The sequence below is a fragment of the Epinephelus lanceolatus genome, chromosome 19, assembly GCF_041903045.1.
Source record: "Epinephelus lanceolatus isolate andai-2023 chromosome 19, ASM4190304v1, whole genome shotgun sequence".
Taxonomy (NCBI): domain Eukaryota; kingdom Metazoa; phylum Chordata; class Actinopteri; order Perciformes; family Serranidae; genus Epinephelus; species Epinephelus lanceolatus.
Window position 1 is genome coordinate 41,300,847 of NC_135752.1, and position 24,531 is coordinate 41,325,377.

The following is a 24,531-nucleotide window of genomic DNA, read 5'->3' on the forward strand; positions in this document are numbered from 1 at the left end:
AACTGCTCATGACCACACCAGGACGTGTGCTGCACTGAATTACACGTACCGCCTCTTTAAATGCTGTTCCCAGGAGGAAATGATGTCACTTACTTTTTGGATTCACACAGTCCATGATACGCCTTCAGAGCTTCCTCTTTGTCCGCCGGCTCTTTGCTGTCGTCCACGTCAGGAACTTTATTCATCTCCTGCTGAAACACACAGAACACTGGACGTTACTTTAACAGAACAAACTCACCGACAGAGAATCGGCAGCTGCTGTTAACCCTTCACACACCGCTGACACAGCCGGCGTGACCGACAAACAATGGGAGGAAAATATCTACTCTTCTAAACCATTCATACCACACACACACATATATATATATATATATATATATATATATATATATATATATATATATATATATATATATATATATGTATATGTGTGTGTGTGTGTGGTATTTTTGAGGTTAGTTTTGCTACTCCTCAGTTTACTGCACTGCCCACTAACCAGGTCTGCTGGGAGCTAGCTAGCCGCACCGCTCATGTGGTGATTACCATCCCGACCTAACAAAGTAGCTGCACACACATGGTGGCCACCCTCTGGTCTTCCCCCAGGTCACCACCATGAGTAAGAAGCTCAGTTTTGAGCCATGAAACCACTTTAGCACTGTTAATTATGTTAGCTCTGTTAGCACTGTTAGCCCTGTTAGCACTGTTAGCCCTGTTAACAGTGTCAGAGAGCTAGTGGTGCTAACATGATTTGTTGATCTTTGTTGATCAGTAATCATCAATAATGTGTTTATAATGACTCGGTGGGTAAAAGTAAATACTAGTTGAGTAATGACATCATATTGCCGTGACGCAGCCTTTAAAACCAGGAAAACACTCCTATCCAAACACCATATTTAGTCTCAGATCAATTTAACATCAATATAAGATCGATATATTTCCCAGCTGTAATTCAGGATCCAAGTGTTTGCACTGACCATGTGATCGTTTTTCTCCTGGAGCTGTGCAGCGCTCACTATCTGGGTCCTCAGGATCAGGACTTCCTCTTTGCGAGCGTCCAGCTCCTCATTGGCTGACTTGAGCTGACTGAGCAGCAGGTTGTAGCTGTCCTGCAGCTCGTTGGACGAGTTGTTTTGAGCTGCTCGCTCAGCGATGGTCTTCCTCAGCTCATTCAGGTCGTTCTTCAGCTTCTTGTTCTCTGACTCCAGCTCCTGTCTCTGCACATGTTCACAGATGAAGTCATCCACATTTAATGTCTCTCTGAATTCATCAAAGGAACGTTGTTCAGATGTTTAAATGTGGATTCATTTATTAAAGTCACGATCAGTTTCACTAAACACCAAACTGACAGATTCAGATCAGAACCACATGAAAGCACTGAGGACGTCCTCGTGCTGACGGGGTTGGAGGTTACAGTGATCAGAGGAGAGGATGTGTTTTGTTTTGTACCTTGAGGTTGTTGTAGGCCAGGTCAGCTGTCTCCTGCTCAGAGGGGGGACTCCTCGACTCGGAGCCCTGTAATGAAGCAAACAGAGATATTACAGGTGTGATCCACCGTCTCTGAGAGGAGTCTGTTCTGATTCAAACCAAAGTGTCACCTTGCGCTTGGCGAGCTCCTCCATCTTGTCCATGTTGACCTGCAGTCTCTTCCTCTCCTGCTCCAGCTCTCGGACTCTCTTCTGCAGCTTCATGAACAGACTGATGTCCATCGCAGCCTTCTCCACCCCCATCTCCTGCACAGGTGAGGTGACTTACAGGTAAACTACAGCTTTCATCAGCCTGAACTTTATTTTCTCATGTTTCTCATGGAAACAACACTTTTTTTTTTAAAATTGTGTCCAGTGATGTCAGAGAGCAGCAGTGAAACAGGCCGTCATGATGCTACTCTGTTCTCACTGTCAGCGTCCGTCCACTGAACCTGGCTCAGATTGTTATTTTAAAGTTCTATTTCCTCCGAGCAGGTCAGTTCATGGTTTCTGTCTCCACAGTAAAAGTTGTGGATGGTACCAACAGAAGCGTTCCTTAGCGTCCCCATGTTTAGTCCCCCCCTCTGTTGGGGTACCTAGCACACAGATCTGGTACTAAAAGGTGGAGCTAGCTTTGTGTTACAGAGTAAGATCCTTTGTGTTTGAACACAAATCACCATCACCAAACTCACCAGACTCATTTAAATAGTCACTGTAGCGTGTGTAGAGGCAGCATCTTAAGTGCTATAACATACCCAGCTGGAGAGCAAAGCCTGCGACTCCCAACCAGTCCGTTAGACGAACCACAACGGTTTCTCTGAGATTTATTTTTCGATTCTATCGGCTCTGAATGAAGTGTGTTTAATGATGATAAAATGACTGTTTATTTAAATGGAGTCCGGTTGGTTTGGTTCTTCTCTAGTCAAAAAAAAAGAAAAAAAAACAGACAGTAACCCCTGATCACCAAATTCTCAGTTCATTCTTGAATTAAATCCCTTAATGACCACTAAAATCTAATTAGTTCATTGTTGAGTCCAAGAGGACATTTGTGCCAAATTGCCCTTTGGGCCGTCTTGAGATGTTCCGTTCATAAGAGTGAGATGGATGGACAAACTGAAAACATAATCCCTCTGGTCACAGTAATGATAAAGAGGCGTGTCTCTGTCGGGATCCTTCATCATGTGTCAGACACAACAACAATCTGATCCTGTCAGAGACAAACAAACACTGTGATGTTGTGTTCAATGCAAATTTTCACATCACGTTAACCGTACGACTTTAAACGCTACAATATTTTGCAATTTCATGTCTAATCGTGTCTTTACATAAACTTCTATGTGAGCTGTTTTCTTTGTGCCTGGTGTGAAGACAACATTAGTGGACGGACACTGACAGTGTGGACACTGACAGTGTGGACACTGACAGTGTGGACACTGACGGTGTGGACAGAGTGGTCACACTACAGCCTGTCTCACAGCTGCTCTCTGTCATTATTGGACACCTTTACAATCTGTTGTCTCCTTCAGTCACTGAGACACAGAGTGCACGCTGTCCCTTTAAAACCATGTGACCAGCTCCACCTGTTGGACCCCGCCCTCCTTCCCCCCTCCTCACACACTCACCTCCACCAGCTGGATGGAGTCCTCAGTGTCTCCAATCTCTGAGGTGGAGATGGACGGGTAGTTAGAGTCCGACTCCAGGCTGCTCTGATTGGACGGGTTCCTCCTGTGGCCGGGGTGGAACTGGAGGATGATGGGAAACAGAGTTACTGCACGTAGTCAGCTGTTCCACTTATCTTCTTCTACTGTCACAGAGATACCAAGAAACACCGCCCCACAGCTGTATGACTCCACCCACCAGTCAAGTTTCTCTGACCTTTGACCACCAAATTCTAATCAGATCATTGATTCCAAGTGAATGTTTGTGCCAAATTTGAAAAAACTCCCTCAAGGTGTTCTTGAGAAATCCGTTCTCTAGAATGTGACAGACAGGGTCACAGTGACCTTTGACCACCAAAATCGAATCAATTTATCTTAAAATCAAAGTGAACGTTTGTGCCAAAGTTGAAGAAATCCCATCAAATAGTTCTTGAGATATTAGCAAAAATGTTTACAAAAATGAGATGGATGCAAAGTCAGAGTGACCTTTGAACTTCAAACTAATCAGGTCAAAACAAATCAGTTCACTCTTGAGTACAAGTGGACGTTTGTGCCACAAAATCCCTCAAGGTGTTCTTGAGCCAACATGTTTGCAAGAATGAGACAGACAAGGTCACAGTGACTTTGACCTTTGACCTATTACCACCAAATTCTAACCAGTTCATCCTTGACTCAAAGTAGACATTGGTGCCAAATTTGAAGACATTCCCTCAAGTCAGTCTTTAGATCTCTCATTCTCGAGGATGAGATGGAGACCACCAAATCAGTTTGTTAATCAGTTCATCCAAATTGTGCTAAATTTGAAGAGATTCCCTTAAGGTGTTCTTTAGACATTGCGTTCACAAGATTTGAACAGACGGACGGATGGACGGACAACTCCAAAACATAATGTCTCCAGCTGCAGCTAACGTCAGCGCGGAGTCATAAAAACAAGTTTAATCAGACAGCAAGTTTTTTCCTGACATCAGAAGTAGAATGAAACGTGTGGACGTCCCCACAGTGTCTCAGGACAGGAGAGGACATTGTGTACACTTGAAATCTTTGATCATTACTGAAGCAAAGTAGAGCAGCTGAGCTCTGAATCCCGAGGGATGTTGTCCCTCAGGTGAGGACACCTGGCTGTGATGGGGTCACCTTGGTCAGGGACACCTCCTCCTTCAGGTTGTCATAGCGCTGCTCCAGTCTGGAGAACTCTTTGAGCAGATTCTGGTAACGCTGCCGCTCATCATCCAGCTCCTTCTGCAGAGACGCCTCCTTCTGAGACACGCTGCTGCCGTCCTCTGAACAAAGACATCTGTGTCACAACTAAGTCTGGACATGATGAAGACAGACAGACAGACAGCTGGACGTGTTCAGGTCTCACCTTCACTTCTCTTTGACTGCTGAAGAATCTTCTGGTTCATCTCTTCTTTTTCACTCTTCAGCAGAGTGTTCTCCGTCTCCAGCTCCTCCACCCTCTGAGGACACACTCTGTGTTACTGAGATATACAGCAGACAGACACAACCTGTCCTCACTGTCCTCTGCTCTCACTTGTCCTCACCTGTCTTTACTCCTCCCCTGCCCTCATCTGTCCTGTGCTCTCACGTCTTCTGCTCTTACCTGTCCCCTGCTCTCACCTGTCCCCTGCTCTCACCTGTCCTCTGCTCTCACCTGTCCTCTGCTGTATTCTGCTCTCACTTGTCCACACCTGTCTTAACTCACCCTCTGTCCTCACCTGTCTTCACTCGTCCTCTGCTCTTACCTGTCCTCTGCTGTCACCTGTCCTCTGTCCTCACCTGTCTTCACTCGTCCTCTGCTGTCACCTGTCCTCTGTCCTCACCTGTTGGAGCCCCAGCTTTTCGGTGCTGTGCTCCTCCTCCAGCCTCTTCCTGTGGGCGATGGCCTCCTGTAGCTCCTCCCTCAGCCTCTCCAGCTCCTCCTGCAGTGAGGTCAGCTGACCTCCTCCGACCTGCTGACTGCGGACCTGCTCCAGCTGCTTCTGCAGCTTGTCCACCTCCGAGGACAGACTGGTGTTGACCTGCACCAGCTGTTCAGCCTGAGTCCTGTACTCTTTGGACTGAGGGGGACACACAGACAGCTTCATCAGGACACAGAGACAGCTTCATCAGGACACAGAGACAGCTTCATCAGGACACACAGACAGCTTCATCAGGACACAGAGACAGCTTCATCAGGACACACAGACAGCTTCATCAGGACACAGAGACAGCTTCATCGGGACACACAGACAGCTTCATCGGGACACACAGACAGCTTCATCGGGACACACAGACAGCTTCATCGGGACACACAGACAGCTTCATCGGGACACACAGACAGCTTCATCGGGACACACAGACAGCTTCATCGGGACACACAGACAGCTTCATCAGGACACACAGACAGCTTCATCAGGACACACAGACAGCTTCATCAGGACACAGAGACAGCTTCATCAGGACACACAGACAGCTTCATCAGGACACAGAGACAGCTTCATCGGGACACACAGACAGCTTCATCGGGACACACAGACAGCTTCATCAGGACACACAGACAGCTTCATCGGGACACACAGACAGCTTCATCGGGACACACAGACAGCTTCATCGGGACACACAGACAGCTTCATCAGGACACAGAGACAGCTTCATCAGGACACACAGACAGCTTCATCAGGACACAGAGACAGCTTCATCAGGACACAGAGACAGCTTCATCAGGACACACAGACAGCTTCATCGGGACACACAGACAGCTTCATCAGGACACACAGACAGCTTCATCAGGACACACAGACAGCTTCATCAGGACACTTCATCAGGACACACAGACAGCTTCATCAGGACACACAGACAGCTTCATCGGGACACACAGACAGCTTCATCGGGACACAGAGACAGCTTCATCAGGACACACAGACAGCTTCATCAGGACACACAGACAGCTTCATCGGGACACACAGACAGCTTCATCAGGACACACAGACAGCTTCATCAGGACACACAGACAGCTTCATCAGGACACAGAGACAGCTTCATCAGGACACACAGACAGCTTCATCGGGACACAGAGACAGCTTCATCGGGACACACAGACAGCTTCATCGGGACACACAGACAGCTTCATCGGGACACACAGACAGCTTCATCGGGACACACAGACAGCTTCATCGGGACACACAGACAGCTTCATCGGGACACAGAGACAGCTTCATCGGGACACACAGACAGCTTCATCGGGACACACAGACAGCTTCATCAGGACACACAGACAGCTTCATCAGGACACACAGACAGCTTCATCAGGACACACAGACAGCTTCATCAGGACACACAGACAGCTTCATCAGGACACACAGACAGCTTCATCAGGACACACAGACAGCTTCATCGGGACACACAGACAGCTTCATCAGGACACACAGACAGCTTCATCAGGACACACAGACAGCTTCATCAGGACACACAGACAGCTTCATCAGGACACACAGACAGCTTCATCGGGACACACAGACAGCTTCATTAGTGTGGAGATGAGGGAAGCTTTGACACTGTGCAGTTTATAAACTCGTCATGTTGGACTTCCTGTTACTGACCTAAATTACTGATCAGGTTTGGTTATATGTGGTCAGCTGATGAAGAGGACTTCCTGTTGTTAGTTTGTTTGTTGTTTAGTGTTTGGGTCAGACTGCGTCTCAGTGGACGGTGTGTGCTGCGTCTCTGTACCTGATCGTCCATCTTCCTCTGCAGCTGGACGATCTTGTTCTCCATGCCTGTGTTGAGCTTCTTCAGGTGTTGGGCGGAGCGAGCTTCGATCTTCAGCTGCTGCAGCTGGCGCTTCGCTCGCACGCATCTGAAGGCGCACTGGATGGTGATGGCGGCTTTGCGCGCTCGTCCGAACTTGGTCCTCTGCAGCCAGCCGCGGACGTACTTCTGGATGATCATGGCCTTGTGGTGCAGCAGGAACTGCAGGAGAGTTGATCAGAGTGAGTGAGAGGAAGGACAGGAAACACTCTGCCTCATCATCATCATCGTCAGTGTGTGTGAGTGTGTGTGTACCTCCCAGTAGATCCGGCGGGTGAACATCCCTCTGGTGAATGCCTGGATGGTGACGACGGCCTGTCTCACCCTCAGATAGGCCCGTCGCTCTCTCACCATGCGGTACTGTTTCTGACAGATGAGGGCAGCTCGAGTTTGCCGCAGGAAGTCGGCATATCTGGAAAAATAACAGACAACGTTAGCTAGTTAAGTGAGCTAGTGCACCAGCTAGTTGTAAAGTTGTTCAATTCCACTTTAAACAGGCGTTTGTGAGGTGATTTTACGTTATGTTCTTAACAGTGATAGAAATACTGATTGTTGGCCTGCTGTATCATCACAGCTCTTTGGATTAAGTATGATGTAGTGACGTAAGTGTCTGCAGAGAAATGGAAATCACAGAGCGAGTTATGATATAACACTGAGAAGTGACTGGCTAAATTAAAAACTGATAACTGGATGCCCTCCTCTGTCAGCTTGATCTTGAAAAATAGCAGCAGTCAGACCAGCTGTCAGTCTTTGTGGTCAGCTGACGCTTCAACTGCTGCTCGCGTCAGACAGCGACAGTTAGCGGAAGGATACACGTGGGACTATGTCTGGTTTTCAAATTAAGGTGTTAACAAAGGGTCACCAGGAAAATTCCTGAACTTCCCGACGTTAGTCAGCGCCTTCAGTGTGTTAGCTTGCTAACTAGTTTCTCAGTGGAGGTGGAGTCAGAGAGAGATGGTGGACACCTCAGACCAGCAGGACACTGATGCTGCTCTGCGTCACGTGTCATCAGTGAGGTGAATGACTGACCTGCGAGCCAGGTATCCTCGGCCGTATCTCTGCAGAGTGATGGCGGACTTGCGGATCTTGCGATATCGAACTCTCTGCAGCCAACCTCGAACCGTCTTCTGGATCTTGATGCAGGCCGAGCGGAACTTGTCGGCCCGGAGCTTCTCCAGGTACGCCACCTGTCCTGCTCTGAAGAAGATCTTTGTCTTACCGAACTGGAACATGTCCGGCTCCTGATGAGACACAACAGGAACATTAACCATGGTCATGTACTGAAGAGGTAACGAACAGAGACCCTGCTGAAAGTTCAACACTAAACACCTGGACCTGGACTCACTGTGTGACCTGTGACGTCACTCAGCTGCTACCTGAACACCTGATCTGTGTTCAGCTGGTTTGTGTTTTACCTGAACAGAGCACACAGTCAGTCACTCACACACACACACACACACACACACACACCACGTCACAGTTTAAATCAATGTCTGTGAAAACATGGACGCTTTCAAGGTGGACACCAAAGATTAGAGATGCCCTTCTGTTCCTGAGATATGACGTTAAAACATGATGATGTTTTGTCATAATAATTGAATGAATTCTTGAGTTATGGCCAAAAACATGTTTGTGAGGTCACACTGACCTTTGACCTTCAACAACCAAAATCTAAGCAGTTCATTTTTGAGTCCAGGTGGACGTTTGTGTCAAATTCCATTGAGGTGGTTTTGAGATATTGCTTTCAAGTTTGTTTGTTTTTTAACCTTTGACCACAGAAGTCGAATCAGTTCATTCTTGAGTCCAAGTGGGCATTTGTGCCAAACTTGAAGAAATTCCCTCAAGTTGTTCTTGAGACACTGTATTCACAAGAATGTGACAGACAAGGTCAGTGTGACCTTGACCTTTGACCACCAAAATCATATCAGTTTTGTCATCATTAGTGAATGAATTCTTGAGTCACGGACAAAAACATGTTTGTGAGGTCACAGTGACCCTTGACCTTCAAACACAAAATTCTACTCAGTTTATTTTTTAGCCCAAGTGAACATTTGTGTCAAACTTTAAGAAATTCTCTTACAGTATTGTTGAGATATTGCGTTCACAAGAATGAGATGAGGTCACAGTGACCTTGACCTTTGACCACCAAAGTCTAATAACCTGTCACCTGTGGTCCATTCACCTGTTGGGAACCACCGCTCTAAAGTTTTTCTACCAAACATTACAAATCAAACGAGTTCAGCCGAAGAGGAAGTTTGAATAAAGTTTCTCACCTTGATCAGAGTCTCCAGCAGGTTTTTACACACCAGCTTCTTGTCAGCTGACGTCATGTCGGACTTCTTCAACAGCACTCGATACCTGCTGAAGAAGTCTGGGTACGTCCACCTGGAGACACGGGACACAAGACACAAGACATTATTGCCTCTGTGAGACTCGACAGTATAGACGTCTGGTCACAGCCAGGCAGCAGCAACATGTCCTCTGGTCAGAGATTCTCCAGCGTCTGAAACTGGGTCAAAGACGTGGCATGTCAATTCTGGTGTCCCAAGCATATTTATAATGTTAAAAATATATAAATATTTCAAAACACTACATTATGTTACTCAACTCTCTCCTCTTTACTTACTCATATGAGTATTCACTATAAGAAATGAAAATTTAAGGAGCTATTGAGCTCAAAAGTACCAAACTGTCCTTCGTGGGTAACGTCCCTGCTTAAATCTAAGTACAAAAATGTGCCAAAAATGTCAGAAATCTTAATAAAAGCATTAATTATCTACTGGGGCATAATTGTGTTAATGTTTGCAATGACATATGCAAATATAGTAACAATGCTAAGCTTATTTACATTTTAATGCAAGAAATACTTTTGTCTCCATATTTGGATTTCCATGATGTCCTTCCTGGGTAACAGACTATAGTGGCTATATATTACCATATTTGGATTTGGATAGTCATGTGACAGACTGTTGTATCAGCCAGAAGATTCTGACGGACCCCCAAAACACATTACAAGGTCAGAAAGTCTCTCTTAAAATGTTGATATTTTGACCTTTTCGGTCACTGGTGTGATGTCCTCAAATCATGTGTCTTTCTGGATAACGCTAATAAAACATTTATGATGTTTATATATTTAAAAACTACCTATTTCATGTGAAATATGACATTAATGTGTTGAAGTTTAAGTTATAGTTTCCCACAGTAGGCCTAGCTAAAGCCTGATTATAAAGGGAAAATTGGTTTTTTGTCCTTCCTGGATGAGGAAGAGCTTCTGTTACCCAGGACATGTCCTCTGTTATCCAGAGTGGACATGTTTATCAATGCAGATTTGTATTAGTATCTGTAGCTTTTTAGGCATTGACTTGATATTGTTATATTATATTAATAACAATATTATGTATTTTTTTTAACTTTTATTGCATTTTATGTTATTTATCTTGAATTCATCTGATTCAATGAACACAGGCCATTATCATAGATTTTTGTGAAGTTATTGTCCAAAAATGAACCAATAATAATGCTACAATCTAATATTTATGTTTTTAATAAGGTTTTAGTATAGCTTTTGATGTTTCAGGGTCAGTTTTGTTCTTCCAGATGCTGCTGTCTGATAAAGAGAGGCAGAGACTATACAGGGCCAGGAAGAATGCTGATCCACAAGCTAGGGCTGAGTATCTTGAGGAAAAGAGAGCAAGGTATTGTGATTTAGTGAAGGCTGATCAGTAAAAAGGAAAAAAATATCAAAATAGGTTTACACTCATTGCAAAAGGCTTAGATGTTTTAGTTACCCCTCCTGTTATGTTGTGGGTCAAACTGACCTGTTTCAAAGTTTAAGAACACAGAAAACATGTTTTTATTAAGTTTTGGAGCATGAAACCGTTTCTGCTGGACTTGATTAGTGTAATGAACAGGTAAATGAAAAATGACTACTGACACAGCAGTAATAATGGAGGAAGAGTAAAAATATCACATTTCTTGCAAATCGAGACACAAGAGAAGAGAATGACAGCCCAGGAGGCTCTGGAACATGTCCTTGATCAGGATAGTGAAGTTGAGGAGGAATTGTCTGAAAATGAAGATGATCTTGAGATGAACTCTGATCATGATGATGAATTTTCAGATGATGAGAGTATTGTCCAACAACCATCAACACCAACAGAAACATTCATATCAAAAAATGTGCAAATAGAATAGTGAATGCCTTAATTTTTGCCAGTGTACTAAAATAAATCAGTTTGAAAGTTATTTTTTAATGAAAAACGAGTGAATTCTCATAAGTAAACCATGATCTGTAAGGGGTGAAACACCTGATTACATTAAATAATGATTACATTAATGTCAATTGAGCTAATGATAATGTTTATAGAGAAAAATATATTTACCTCCGCCAAGGAGGTTATGTTTTCACCGGTGTTGGTCTGTTTGTTCGTTTGTCTGTTTGTTTGTTTGTTTGTTTGTGTGCAAAATAACTAAAAAACTGATCAACAGATTTTGATTAGAATTTCAGGAAAGGTGGATAATGGGACAAGGAACAGATGATAAAATTTTGGTGGTGATCGGTTGAAGCAAAGTGGATAAAATAATAAATAGTCTATGGTCTGACAGCCTCAGCAGCAATTACGACGGTAAAAATAGCGCCATCTGGTGGCAGGAAAGCACGTCTTGTTCTACTTGCTAAATACTGTTGTAATTCTAAAGTTGAAATTAATGTTCTGTGTTGGAAAAAAAGAAAGTGAAAAATACAAAAAAACATTTATATTCTGTGTTGGTACAAAATAAAAATGAAATAAACACACCACAGTGTCTCCATGGTGACGGCATATATAACCTAATAATGATAGTGATGAAAATAACCTAACTGTGATGCAGGCTGCAAAATCTGATGCAGAGGGGGAGGGAATATCACCTACTTGGGAGAGGTCTGCACTCTCTGACTGCTTTTCTAGTTTTAAAATACTTTCAGATGGTTAAATATCCACCGGGTCAATTTGACCCAGAAACATCATTGCATTACTTGATAAATGAGTTACACTGTTGCATGAAATGAAAGATTAAAAAAACATCTTTTCAGATCTTTAACAGCTGTCAGTCTCTTTGTATTATGTATATGTTTGTTGAAAGAATGATGTTCTGAGACAGCTTTTAATGATAGTTACTTTGAAATCTTGCAGTATGTCATTCCGGGTAACAATGACACAGTCAAGTAATTTAACCCAGATTTTCATGTTATATTACTCAGTCATGTTTCTTGAGTTGAGGATACAATAACAACCCTTTTACCTTTACTATAAAACATTTTAAGACAGTTTCCATCTTTTTTCTCTTTTTGGCATGGAACACTGTGTGATCAACAGCAACTAATGAACCCATTTCAGTATAAATATCCACATATATCACATTAATTGTGATGAAAATGTTGTTTTCTGAGCAGTAATTGTTTGTTGAGCTCTAACTATAGTTATCTATAAACTTTTATATGCCAACAATGGCAGACATTTTAATTAATTTTCAATTCCATTCCCGTTACCCAGGAAGGACATTTTCCATGGGATTATCCATATGATTGACTGAAAAATGTTAATTGCATTTTTAAAATCAATTATTTTTGTTGAGTTATATACAGAACACTCTAATAAAGATAGAAAGTGCCTCAATTGGCATTTCTAGCCAATTTGATTTATTTTCAATTTTCAAATCCTTACTCGTCTTTGACCCAACTACAGATTTAAAGACTCAGACGTGAGAAAATAATCGTCTGAGTGACTGAAACCAAAGTTAAGGTGTGAACGCTGACAGGCGTCGCCGCAGCTCTTCTTCCTCAGGCTGCTACCTCGTCACACAGACACTCACATTATTAGATTTGCTGAGGAGAGCTGACTGTGTGTCATGTGAGGCCTCGAGGAAACACTCAACAGGAAATAACCAGGCTTTAACCCTCAGAGCAGACTGACGATGATGATGATGATGATGTTGATGAAGCAATAAAAACTCGATGTCTGATTTGAGCCTGAAGCAGAAGCTCAAAGGAGACGTCGACAGTGCAGACGCTGGGACCAGGACAGTCTGAAGTGTCACTACAGAGGAAGAGGAGGGAGAGGAAGAAGACGACGACTCACCTGGACGGATACCCGGCCGCACTGATACGGATGGTCTCCAGGACTCCGCAGGCTCGGAGCTGCTGCACGGCTCGCCTCGAGTCGAACCTGCAGCCACAGGAAACACTTCAGATCATCTTCATCACATGTCAAACCAACACTGAAGTCTTCCTCCTACCTCGTCTTCTGCTGTCTCTTCGATATCACACACACCCGCAGGCTCAGTGTGTCCACAGCCCACTGACTGTCTGTCTGTCTGTCTGTCTGTCTGTCTGTCTGTCCGTCTGTCTGTCCGTCTGTCTGTCCGTCTGTCTGTCTGTCTGTCTGTCTGTCTGCCTGACTGTCTGTCTGCCTGACTGTCTGTCTGCCTGCCTGACTGTCTGCCTGTCTGCCTGCCTGTCTGTCTGCCTGCCTGTCTGTCTGCCTGTCTGTCTGTCTGTCTGACTGACTGACTGACTCAGACTCAGCATCATGTGACTGAGGTCCATCATCTAATCTAACATGAAGCTGTCAAACAACAGGCCGTCTGTTGGGCCTCAAACACACTCCTGTCTGCACACATGATCTACACACAGCTGGACACAGGGAGGAGGAGCAGGAGGAGGAGGAGAAGAAGAAGGAGGAGGAGGAGAAGGAGGAGGAGAAGAGAGTCAGACTCACGTGAACGCCTCTTTGTCGTCATTTGGTTTGATGCAGCGAACGTAATGAGGAGTCGTCGCGTTCAGAGTCTCCATGAGGAGGTGAAGAGAGCTGCGGAACTGAATAACAGACAGGAGTTACAGAGACCTGCAGAGTCCTATAGAGACCTACAGAGACCTGCAGAGTCCTACAGAGACCTACAGAGACCTGCAGAGTCCTACAGAGACCTGCAGAGTCCTGCAGAGTCCTACAGAGACCTGCAGAGTCCTGCAGAGACCTGCAGAGTCCTGCAGAGACCTGCAGTGAGCTCACCTGATGTCCCACAGTCTTCCTGTGCTCCTTGTTGGGAACTTTGGGGGTGGTCTTCGCTGCGCGGACGTTCACTCTGGAAGACTTTGGTGGGACGACGTCGTCCTTCTCATGGAACAGATCTGCCACCAGCTGAAACTGAGAGGAGAATCTGGACTCAGTCTGATCCCAGGAAGACGGACAATCACTTTAAAAACAAATGTCACTGTAGCCCCGTTTCCACCAAGTGGTCCAGTCCAGTCCAGTCCAGTCCAGTCCAGTCCAGTTCATTGTTTCTGTCTCCACAGTGTAAAGTTGTGGATGGTCCCAACAGAAGCGTTCCTTAGCGTCCCCATGTTTGGTCCCCCCTCTGTTGGGGTACCTAGCACACAGATCTGGTACTAAAAGGTGGAGCTAGAAACCCTGCAGTCTGATTGGTCAGTAGAGGACGCTCACTCTGGTTTTATGTAACCTCTGTTCATACATCAGTAAACTACAACTATAAAATGAAAGAGAAAAAAATAACTTCATTCACTGGGCCGACTGCCGGCAACTTTTAAGGTGGAACGTTAACTTTAATTTAAGAAATTTTTGGACATTTTATGAACTTCTTTTTCTGACAATCAAATTTTTTTGGATGTTTTATTTATATCAGACAGTTTGTTGACAATTTTTTCCAACCTTAAAATAATATTTTTCTGTACACTTCATTAACCTTTTTGGGACATTTTATTAACAATTTTTTGGACATTTACTAATATTTTTCTGATATTTATCGACTTTTCTTTTTAATATTTTATCAATTTTTTTTATATTTTAATAATATTTTTCAGACATTTTTTTGGACATTATATCAATATTTCAACTGAAATTTGAGTAATACTTTTCGTCCATTTCATTAAAAAAAAAAAATTCAGATGTTAATCAACATTTTTTGGACTTTTTATAAACTCTTTTTGGACATTTAAACAATATTTTTTGCAACATTGTTTGCAACATTTCAATCATATTTTTTGGACATTTTAGTAACTTTTTTTGGACATTTTACTAATATCATGCGGACATCTTATCAGCTTATACTTGTTATTTTATTTTTATTTATTTGTTTATTTAACAGGGACATTGCACAGCTCTCAGCCATACCAGAGTTAGCTACTAGCTAATTTTCATCTGTAGTCCCTGATTTTATCAGCATGTTTTCCAACATTTTAACAACATTTTCCTGACATTTAATATTTTTCATATATTTTATGAACTTTATTAATCTCTCTCTCTCTTGCTTTATAAATAAAATTGATTGATGAGCAAATGAACACGCAGCAGCTCAGTAGAAACAGTCCGTCACCACACGCTGACCTCGGAGCAGCATCAGAGCGTCAGTGTGTGATGACACGTGATGGACGAGTGAACAAACACAAAAGCTTTGACCCAATTCCTCCTCATTAACCCTCTGTGTGCCGTCCTGCCCTCGGCTGCTCTGTGACATCACACAGGATTAAACTTCACCTCACTCCTCAAACTGAGGAGCCTGAGAGCAAAGACATCCGTCCAATCAGAGTCCGCCAGTCAGAGGAACAGGAAATGTTTAAATAAACACAGTGACGTGTGCAGAGCTGTGACTGGGCCGGGCTTCTGTGGTTCTTACCTGACTGGCCTTCAGGATGTTGATCTGCTCCTCGTACACAGTGTCTCTGTTCTTCTCCAGAAAGCCTTCACACTGATACTCCACCTGTCAACACAACAACAACAAATACAGAACTGGTTACACTGACCTCTGACCTTTGACCTCTGAGTCTGAGCAGTTTGTGCCAAACCTGAAGGAATTCCTAACCCCCAAATTCCACCAGATGCGTGTTGGTTGCGTCTCTGCTCCGGCACGGCAGCGGAGCCGATAGGATTCAATTCTAGTCAATGTGTGTGTTTCCACCGACTGCAGCTGTGCTGCGTTCCGGCTTGACTTCTGTTTTTGCCGGACGCCAGAGCACAACGCAGCAATTCAGCACAGAGCAGATCGTGTGGGGCAGGAAGTCGTGCACAGAAACAAAATAAAACATCCGGTTAATTTTCAAAATAAAATACGCAGTGTTCACGGCGGATCATATTTCCCTGCACTACACCTTGAAAACTACATAATGGGCAGAGGCAGGCCTGAAGTCAACAGGTCAGAGGTTTTCAGACGTCATTTCACCCCGTGAACACCATCGACGAGGAGATGTTAATCATGAAGGTGCACCGAGATGTCTTCCGGCGGAGATGCACCGCTCCGCACAGCAAACGCAGCCGGTGGGTATTGACGGACGGCAGAGCACGCAGCGGATAACCAGTGCTGCCGTTCTGCAACGGACACACATCCAGTGGAAATCCGGCGTAAGAGGTGAGGGTCACTGCTTCTGAACAGCTGATGACATCAATATTTGTTTACCTGTTTACTTGTTCACCTCTGGAAGGTTTCAAACAGGTGTTTTCTAGTTTTCTTTTGTCTCCTCAGTCTGAACTTTATTCAAACGTGCTGCTGCGTCACATTCAGGCGGTGAGGGTCTGATCTCTGACCACCTGACACAGGTTAGACACGGCACTGAAGGACCGTCTCCAGAGTGTTAGCACGAGCTAATTAGCAGCAGAGGCTAACATCCAACACCGAGCTTTTAATAGACTTGACTCTGTTGTTAAACCTATTAATAACAGCTCGCCATGTGACGCTACAGTTAGCGTTTATTTGTATCGTTACCTGGCGACCCCGTGAGGAGGAGGTCGACCCTCCGCTTGGACACTGACAGTCTCTCATCGAGTGTTACGCCGCATTTCCGCTCACGTATGTGACTGGTGTCCACAGATCCATAAATATACGGATGATGCCTCTAGTGTCCAACGTAAGGAAGTGCTTTTCTTTACAGACCTGACAGAAACACCTGTAGCCATGGGGGAGGGGCTAATTTTCCATTTCTAGCCATCCAGTAGTTTGGAACGCTACCAGGACTGAAACAGGACCTGACAGGTGCGTCACATGTTCTGTGAAATATCTAATTAAACAGACGTATGAATGTCTGAATGAGTCATACAGACAATCTGACTGTTTATAATCTATAACCATATCTCATCAGAGTAACATGACATCACAGTGCGTTCAGACTAGAGGTCGACCGATTAATCAGCTCCGATAGGTGCCGATGGTTGCAAAGTTTTTTTCCCTGCAGTGCAACAAGCGGTTTCCTCTCCTCCCCCACTCTCTCTCTCTCTGTTCGCTGAGGGGAGGGGCTGCTGGAGAGAGCAAGAGTGAGACGGCAGGCGCAGCGTGTGCAGGTGCTGCAGGGGAAAGGAGGCGTGAGGAGTCCACCTGGACATAAGCGCTAAGACTGATTCTAAGTGCAATAAAACCTTCATGAGTTAAAAAGCCAAAAAACATAACATCCTTGTCGGAGGTAATAAGTACCGTATGTTCAACAAGCATAAATGTGCATCATATCAACAGCATATTCACCTGTGCCTGTTTTTTATGACCAGTGACCACAGCGTGCTTAAGTCAGCAAACAGCTTGTTAAGAAAAACTACACTTAGAGAAGAAACAGAAACTATAGTTTATTAAAATATATAAATCAATTCTAATCCTGCTCTGAATTTATTCTTTTTTCTAATGTTCATTAGAAAAACCCTAATTCTTATCTTAACTTAGTATTGATGAAGAACCAGACTGTTAAGACTAAAAAACTTTTTATCTAATCCAGGACAAGACAAAAACTTGTTGTCTTACAGCACCACCCAGTGGTGGATGGGTCAAACTGGCCCAGGAATATTACTGGAGGGGGAAATTGAATAAAATACCCTTAATTCAATATAAGTAGTGATCGTCAATTTGAATGTTTTTTCGGGGGGTGATATCGGATTAGTCAGCTATCGGATTTTTCCTACTCCAAACTATCGTTATTATATCAGCCTTTAAAAATCCACTGTCAGTCGACCTCTAGTTCAGACCAGATAAACAAGTTCTTTCTAATCATAAAAAACTGACCCAAAGGAAACTGCCTGTTAGCTTGTTAGCAACCTGTTAGCTTAGCTAGCTCACTGTCAAAACTGAACTCTTCCCTCTAAGAACCACCTGTACAGTGTGCTGTGGCAATACTCGGTCTGTAGCTAGGAGGGCTCCTCGGTCAGTAGGTAGGCAGGTTAGTCAGCGGGTCAGTTAGTAGGCAGGTCTGAAGGTTAGTCAGCGGGTCAGTTAGTAGGCAGGTGTATAGGTTAGTCAGCGGGTCAGTTAGTAGGCAGGTCTGTAGGTTAGTCAGCGGGTCAATTAGTAGGCGGGTGTGTAGGTTAGTCAGCGGGTCAGTTAGTAGGGTCAGTTAGTAGGCAGGTCTGTAGGTTAGTCAGCGGGTCAGTTAGTAGGCAGGTGTGTAGGTTAGTCAGCAGGTCAGTTAGTAGGCAGGTGTATAGGTTAGTCAGCGGGTCAGTTAGTAGGGTCAGTTAGTAGGCAGGTCTGTAGATTAGTCAGCGGGTCAGTTAGTAGGCAGGTCTGTAGGTAGATAAGTAGGTATGATATGAGAATAAACTGTGTGAATAACGGAGCCGCGTTACACAACGTAAAAATAAATCTGGCGATGATGGTGAGGAGCTGGATCAAAGACTTCAAATCATTAGCGGGTCACAGGAGGAGTTAGGAGGCGAGGACGCATAAATTAAAAAGATCATGGTCTGTCACGTTAGCGCTGATAACGTTAGAGCGGCGGACCAGTGGTGGCGACCATCGGTCACAGAGCTCATTAAACTCCACCCACCTCTCCTCAGACCCACTCAGTGATCCACATCACCACACGCCTGATAGCGGCTGCTCAGCCAGCCAAGTTGATGATAGCACCTGACCGCCACAGATTAATGAAGCAAAGACACTCGACCCTTTAACAGCACGTATCTCTGCTGCTGCTCACCTTATCAGCGAAGTGTATGATGATGAAGGAGGTGTTGGACATACGAGGTTTCTTGAAGTGGGCGCTGCTGCTGTGCTGCTGGTAGAGCTTCTGGGCCCAGTTCTGATCCGTCCCCTTAGGCACCTGACACAGGAAGTGGATTATATAACAAGGGAAGAAGGGCGAGATTAAAGTTGGATCGAGGCGACCTGCGCTGTGAGAAACACATTCACGCCTCCACATCCTCATCAATAACTTCAAAGGCTGCTGAGAACCAGAGAGGATGAATAAATCATCAGCCTGCCGCCGGTGCCACAGTTTCATCTGCAAATTTCACCAGTTCTCTCACTCACACACACACACGCACACACACACACACACTGATGGACTTGATGGAGGCGTGAACAGGGGCGGACATACTTTACACTCTTCGTCGAGCAGGTCGAGGATGCCGAGGCGAGCCTCAATCAGGTCAATGCAGGGCTGGTTATCATAGAAGTCGATCAGAGTCCAGGGGATCTGCTCCTTCATGTACTCCTCCTGCTCCAGCTTGAAGACATGCTGAGGACACACAAGGACACTGAGCTCGTCCCTCTGTTTGTCCCACACAGAGACACATCACACACACTGCAGCTTAAAGACAAAGGAGCAGGCTCACCGAGTTGAACTGCTGCTGGAGCTTCTCGTTGGCGTAGTTGATGCAGAACTGTTCGAAACTGTTGACCTCGAACGTCTCGAAGCTGCAGAACAAAAGAGCAACTGATGATGATGATGATGATTAAAACATGTACAGGGTTCAGACTGCAGAGATCTGGAGACAAACCAGAGTTCATGCAGACGAAAGAGAGGCCTTCAACACGTCCAGCTGATGAGGTCACCAGAGAATCATTTGTTTACTATTATTTCAATGTGAGATCAGAAGCCCTGCCCTGCCACTGTATGACTCCGCCCACTAGTCCACCCTGTGGTTGTATGACTCCGCCCACTAGTCCACCCTGTGGTTGTATGACTCCGCCCACCAGTCCACCCTGTGGTTGTATGACTCCGCCCACCAGTCCACCCTGTGGTTGTATGACTCCGCCCACCAGTCCACCCTGTGGTTGTATGACTCCGCCCACCAGTCCACCCTGTGGTTGTATGACTCCGCCCACCAGTCCACCCTGTGGTTGTATGACTCCGCCCACTAGTCCACCCTGTGGTTGTATGACTCCGCCCACCAGTCCACCCTGTGGTTGTATGACTCCGCCCACCAGTCCACCCTGTGGCCACAGCCACAGCCACAGCCACAGTCCACCCTGTGGCTGTATGACTCCGCCCACCAGTCCACCCTGTGGTTTTATGACTCCGCCCACCAGTCCACCCTGTGGTTGTATGACTCCGCCCACCAGTCCAGTGTCTCTGACAGTCTCCATCCATGTCAGTGAAAACATGGATGCTTCACACACAGAAGATCTATACAATCAGCACAGTTTCAAGATTAGAGTCACCAATTCAGTATCTGACCAAATGTCTCCCCTTCTGTTCCTGAGATATGACGTTAAAACATGATGATGTCACAGTCAAGCTGACCTTTGACCTTCATTATTTTATCCTGTTAGACATTTGTGTCAAGTTTGGTCAGAATCAGTGAATGAATTCTTCAGTTATGGACAAAAACATGTTTTGTGAGGTCACACTGACCTTTGACCTCAAAATTCTAATCAGTTAATTCTTCAGTCCAAGTGGATGTTTGCGCCAAATTTGAGGAACCAAGACCTTCTTGAGATATCACTTTACAAAAAGGAGGGGAATACAGTGACCTTTGACAACCAAATTCTAATCAGTTCATTCTTAAGTTCAAATGTGCGTTTGTGCCAAATTGAAGAAATCCTATTAAGTAGTTCTTGAGATGTTTACAAAACTGTCCACAAAAATGTGATTGATGCAAAGTTAGAATGACCTTTGACCACCAAATTCTAATCAGTTCATTCTTGAGTCCAAGGGGACGTTTGTGCCAAATTTGAGGAGCTTCCTCAAGGCCCTCTCAAGGTATGACATTGTGAGAATAAGATGTTAGCAAAGTAAGAGTGACCTGTAACCTTCAACCACTAAAATCTAATGAGTTCATCGTGAAATCAAAGTGAATGTTTGTGCCAAAGTGAAGAAATTCCATCATGTAGTTCTTGAGATATTTACAAAAATGAGACGGATACAAAATGAGAGTGACCTGTGACCTTCGACCAGCAAATGTAATGAGCTAGCTCTTCAGTCCAAGTGGACGTTTGTGCCAAATTTGAGGAAACTCCTTCAAGGCCTTCTTGAGGTATTACGTCATGAGAATAAGTCAGATACAAAGTCACAGTGACCTTTGATCTCTAAACACCAAATTCCTATCAGTTCATTTTTTAGTCCAGGTGGATGTTTGTGCCAAATTTTTAAAAAAGAGACATCTCGTTCATGAGAACTGGACAGATGACCTGGAAACATAACGCCTCCGGTGGCAGCTATCATCAGCACGGAGGCCTAACAATGTCAGACGGACCTGAACAGACAGAATTAAATATGATGTCACAGTGTGAACAGGAAGTGAGAAAGTGCAGAGCTGAGGTCAGATTGGACGCTGAGCAGAGCTGATGGGTGCTGCAGGATGTGATGTCATAGACTGTGGGAGCTTCTTACCCATAGATGTCCAGGACTCCAATGAAGGAGTGCTGTTTGGTGGAGGTATGCAGGCTCTTGTTGATGTGCTCCACGATCCAGTCAAACATGCGGGCGTAGATGTGTTTGGCGAGCGCGTCGCGGGCGTTGGCCGCCTGTGCGCTCGACATATTCTTCACGTACGTCTCAGACGCTGTGACCAACTTCCTGTGACAGAGCCAATGCTCCATCTGCTGCAGCTCCACCCCCAGCAGCCTGCAGAAGTGCTGCAGGTGGAGGTCGTCTCTCTGGAACACACGACACACACACACACCTGTTAGACACCATGCTGACCTGCTGAGCATCACTGTGAGCTGTTACCATGGTGACGTACTGAGACGTGACAGGACTCGCCGTCCCTCTCCGAGCAGATCTCGATGTTTCCCAGGTGGAGGATGGAGGCGACCACTTTGAAAATGCTGCTCTGACTTCCGTCCTTAATCCCTGAAAACACACGCTGAGTTATTTCACATATTTATTTCACCCCGAGTCTTAAAGACGTGACGAACGCTGAACGTGTTGAAACACCACAACAGGAAGTTAAACTGGAGGTCTTTTTGAGATGATGCTGGGTCCAGTGTTCATTTTGTTGTCAGTGACCTTCTCCACTGATGAACACGAGTTTTAAAAGATTATTAGTTTAGGATTAGTTTAAAGAGAAAATCAGGTAAAAAAACATCAGGACTAAAAGCTGACTAAAACTTTTTGAAATTTTGTCAACTGGAATATTTTTAATTTTCTTTGACTAAAATTAGACTAAAACTATGAAGGATAAAAATGACTAAAAAGTTTAAGCATTTTAGGCTCAAGATGAAGGTTGAATCTAAAATACCTGCTAACATTCTGAATTTCAGATCTGACCACATGATGCGTCATCATGACCACAGAGGAAATCAGAAGTCGCCTGTCATGAGAACGACTTCTGTGTGACGACATAGAGTGCTGCAGGAATGATTGGATGTATCAGCAGTGATTATAAAACCCTGCAGTTGGTGTGTTTGTTTTCAGACGCCGACTGAGACTCTCCGTCTAAATAACTCTCTGTGTGCTTGTTGGCCGTGTTTTTAACACAAACGCACTCTCTGAGCTCTGAAGTTTGTTTGGTTTACAGAGTGATGAAATATTAATGTCAGTTTTCATCTGAAGGGTGCGTCCTCACCGAGCAGCGTGAAGGCCTCTCTGGTCTTCTTAAAGTCCTCGGCATCGTTCACTCCCTCGATGAAGATGTTCTCTCCCAGAGACGTGAAGGTGAAATCCTCTGCGCTGGCTGAGAGACAAGAGCGCATCACAAACACAAGTCAACAGCTGGACTCAGGCGCCATGTTGACTGTGATACTACGACACTGCAGGACAGACAGAAATACTCCACGGCTTCATTTTCAATGCGTGTTTAAAGATTAAACAGATTCAGAAATCAGCAGAATCTGACCCATGCTGGTGAACATTTTGGAGACGGCAAAGTGGTGACACAGATGGCGAGGTGGAAGCCTGATTGCAGAGACTGTGTAATATCTTTTGGCGCACGCCATTTTTGGCTTTTGTCTACGTGTATTTTTAGTTTGGATCCTACACACAGTTTAATAAATGAGAGCCCTGGTGTGTGTGTTTCTGAGAGGAAGAGACCTCTGTGGATGACTGAGCTCCTCAACAATCAACACTGAAGGAATTCTAACCAGGAGAAGTTTCAGTCATCACTGACAGACGTCAACAAATCCTCCTGAACCTGACACACTGGAGCTTGGAATATTCGATTCAAACCTCCTGTTACTGATGAAGTTACTGTTACAGTTGGAGCATATCGACAGTCAAACACAGCAGTAAGTTACAAGTCTGATCTGTAGACTCACTGAGGCTGAGGTCTTTGAACTCAGGTAAACTGGCGGAGGCACACAGCTGGTAGAAGATGTGATAGTTCCTCTCATCTTCAGCCTGGGAGACGTTAAAACACAGATCAGACACTCAGTGAAACACAGTGACCCTGCGCTGTCTCAAATAACCACACCAACCTGAAACACCACCCGAGACTTCTCCAGCAGGTATGTCCTCATGTTGGCGCCGATGATGTGGTAATGTCGGCTGAAACCGATCTGAATGTACTTTCCAAAGCGACTGCTGTTGTCGTTCCGAGTGGTTTTTGCGTTTCCAATAGCCTGAGGGACGGAGAGGACAGCGTCATCGGCATAACGTCATCATCAGAGTTTTACAGGTTACAAAACATGAGGCGCACCGCACTGACTTTTTAAATAAATTGAATCCCACTAGTAAAAAAACACTTGCTGTGTCTTTTTATTGTTGCCAGGCAACCAGCCCATCACCTCCTCACCCTAACCGTCTTGTGTGATCAGTCTACAGTTTGTGTATCCTGCAGTAATGAATGTGTAGCTGCTGCCATGTTGAGGCAGAGGGTGCTGTCTGTAGCTCTGGTTGAGGGTGAGAGGCTGTCAGCAGATAAACAGAGATCTGTGTGGGTACATGAGACCCTAAAAAAGAGGCTGGATCATGGGGAGTACCACCAGTTGGTCCAGGAGCTTCTCCTCCATCATGGACGTTTACAGTACTGCACTTATCTGCTGTTTTCTATTGACATGGTGCTAACTGTGCTTTGTAAAGTCGTATAGCTCTGGGTATCCAGCAACCACTACCACCAGTTTCTCCTCCATTGGTTACCAACTGTGAACTTGTTGTCATGACCACCACAGAAGCCCCGCCTCTTAAATCATCCCATTGGACAATGGGGAAAAAAGTGAAGATGACGTGGGACGTTTTTCTGTTCTCAACTTGAAGAGTTCAGAGCGCTCTGACAAACTCCTCACAGCCTCTCGGGTGAAAAACACAAGTGTTAAAAAAAGCCTTTAACATTTCACAGAGAGTTAAGTGCCCGGCGCGTCCTGGCCAGGCTAGCTGTTAGCCTCTGTTTCCAGTCTTTATGCTAAGCTAAGCTAACCAGCTGCTGGCTATACCTTCATATTTACTGTAGAGACATCAGAGTGAGGTCAGTCTGAACATCTGACTGTCAGAGAGGAGAAGAAGA

The 24,531-nt window shown here is 44.9% G+C and overlaps 1 protein-coding gene across 3 annotated transcripts in view; it reads right to left on the bottom strand.

The window, feature by feature from the left end:
• myo5b (myosin VB) overlaps positions 1 to 24,531 on the bottom strand; it is a 58,782-nt gene that overhangs the window by 16,243 nt on the left and 18,008 nt on the right. For 2 of the 3 annotated variants that reach the window (XM_078161934.1, XM_033647775.2), the window contains exons 6-29: positions 23,507 to 23,650; positions 23,348 to 23,429; positions 22,660 to 22,767; positions 21,835 to 21,944; positions 21,483 to 21,748; positions 19,483 to 19,564; positions 19,245 to 19,385; positions 18,846 to 18,968; positions 15,575 to 15,658; positions 13,954 to 14,088; positions 13,663 to 13,760; positions 13,024 to 13,110; positions 9,181 to 9,292; positions 7,937 to 8,148; positions 7,163 to 7,319; positions 6,830 to 7,069; positions 4,942 to 5,178; positions 4,485 to 4,578; positions 4,256 to 4,401; positions 3,086 to 3,205; positions 1,596 to 1,730; positions 1,447 to 1,512; positions 975 to 1,214; positions 94 to 191 (exon numbers count right to left, since the gene is read on the bottom strand). In XM_078161934.1, the coding sequence (XP_078018060.1) occupies positions 94 to 191; positions 975 to 1,214; positions 1,447 to 1,512; positions 1,596 to 1,730; positions 3,086 to 3,205; positions 4,256 to 4,401; positions 4,485 to 4,578; positions 4,942 to 5,178; positions 6,830 to 7,069; positions 7,163 to 7,319; positions 7,937 to 8,148; positions 9,181 to 9,292; positions 13,024 to 13,110; positions 13,663 to 13,760; positions 13,954 to 14,088; positions 15,575 to 15,658; positions 18,846 to 18,968; positions 19,245 to 19,385; positions 19,483 to 19,564; positions 21,483 to 21,748; positions 21,835 to 21,944; positions 22,660 to 22,767; positions 23,348 to 23,429; positions 23,507 to 23,650 (3,317 nt within the window). The remainder of the gene's footprint in view (positions 1 to 93; positions 192 to 974; positions 1,215 to 1,446; positions 1,513 to 1,595; positions 1,731 to 3,085; positions 3,206 to 4,255; positions 4,402 to 4,484; positions 4,579 to 4,941; positions 5,179 to 6,829; positions 7,070 to 7,162; positions 7,320 to 7,936; positions 8,149 to 9,180; positions 9,293 to 13,023; positions 13,111 to 13,662; positions 13,761 to 13,953; positions 14,089 to 15,574; positions 15,659 to 18,845; positions 18,969 to 19,244; positions 19,386 to 19,482; positions 19,565 to 21,482; positions 21,749 to 21,834; positions 21,945 to 22,659; positions 22,768 to 23,347; positions 23,430 to 23,506; positions 23,651 to 24,531) is intronic. The other variant, XM_078161935.1, reaches the window with a different exon arrangement.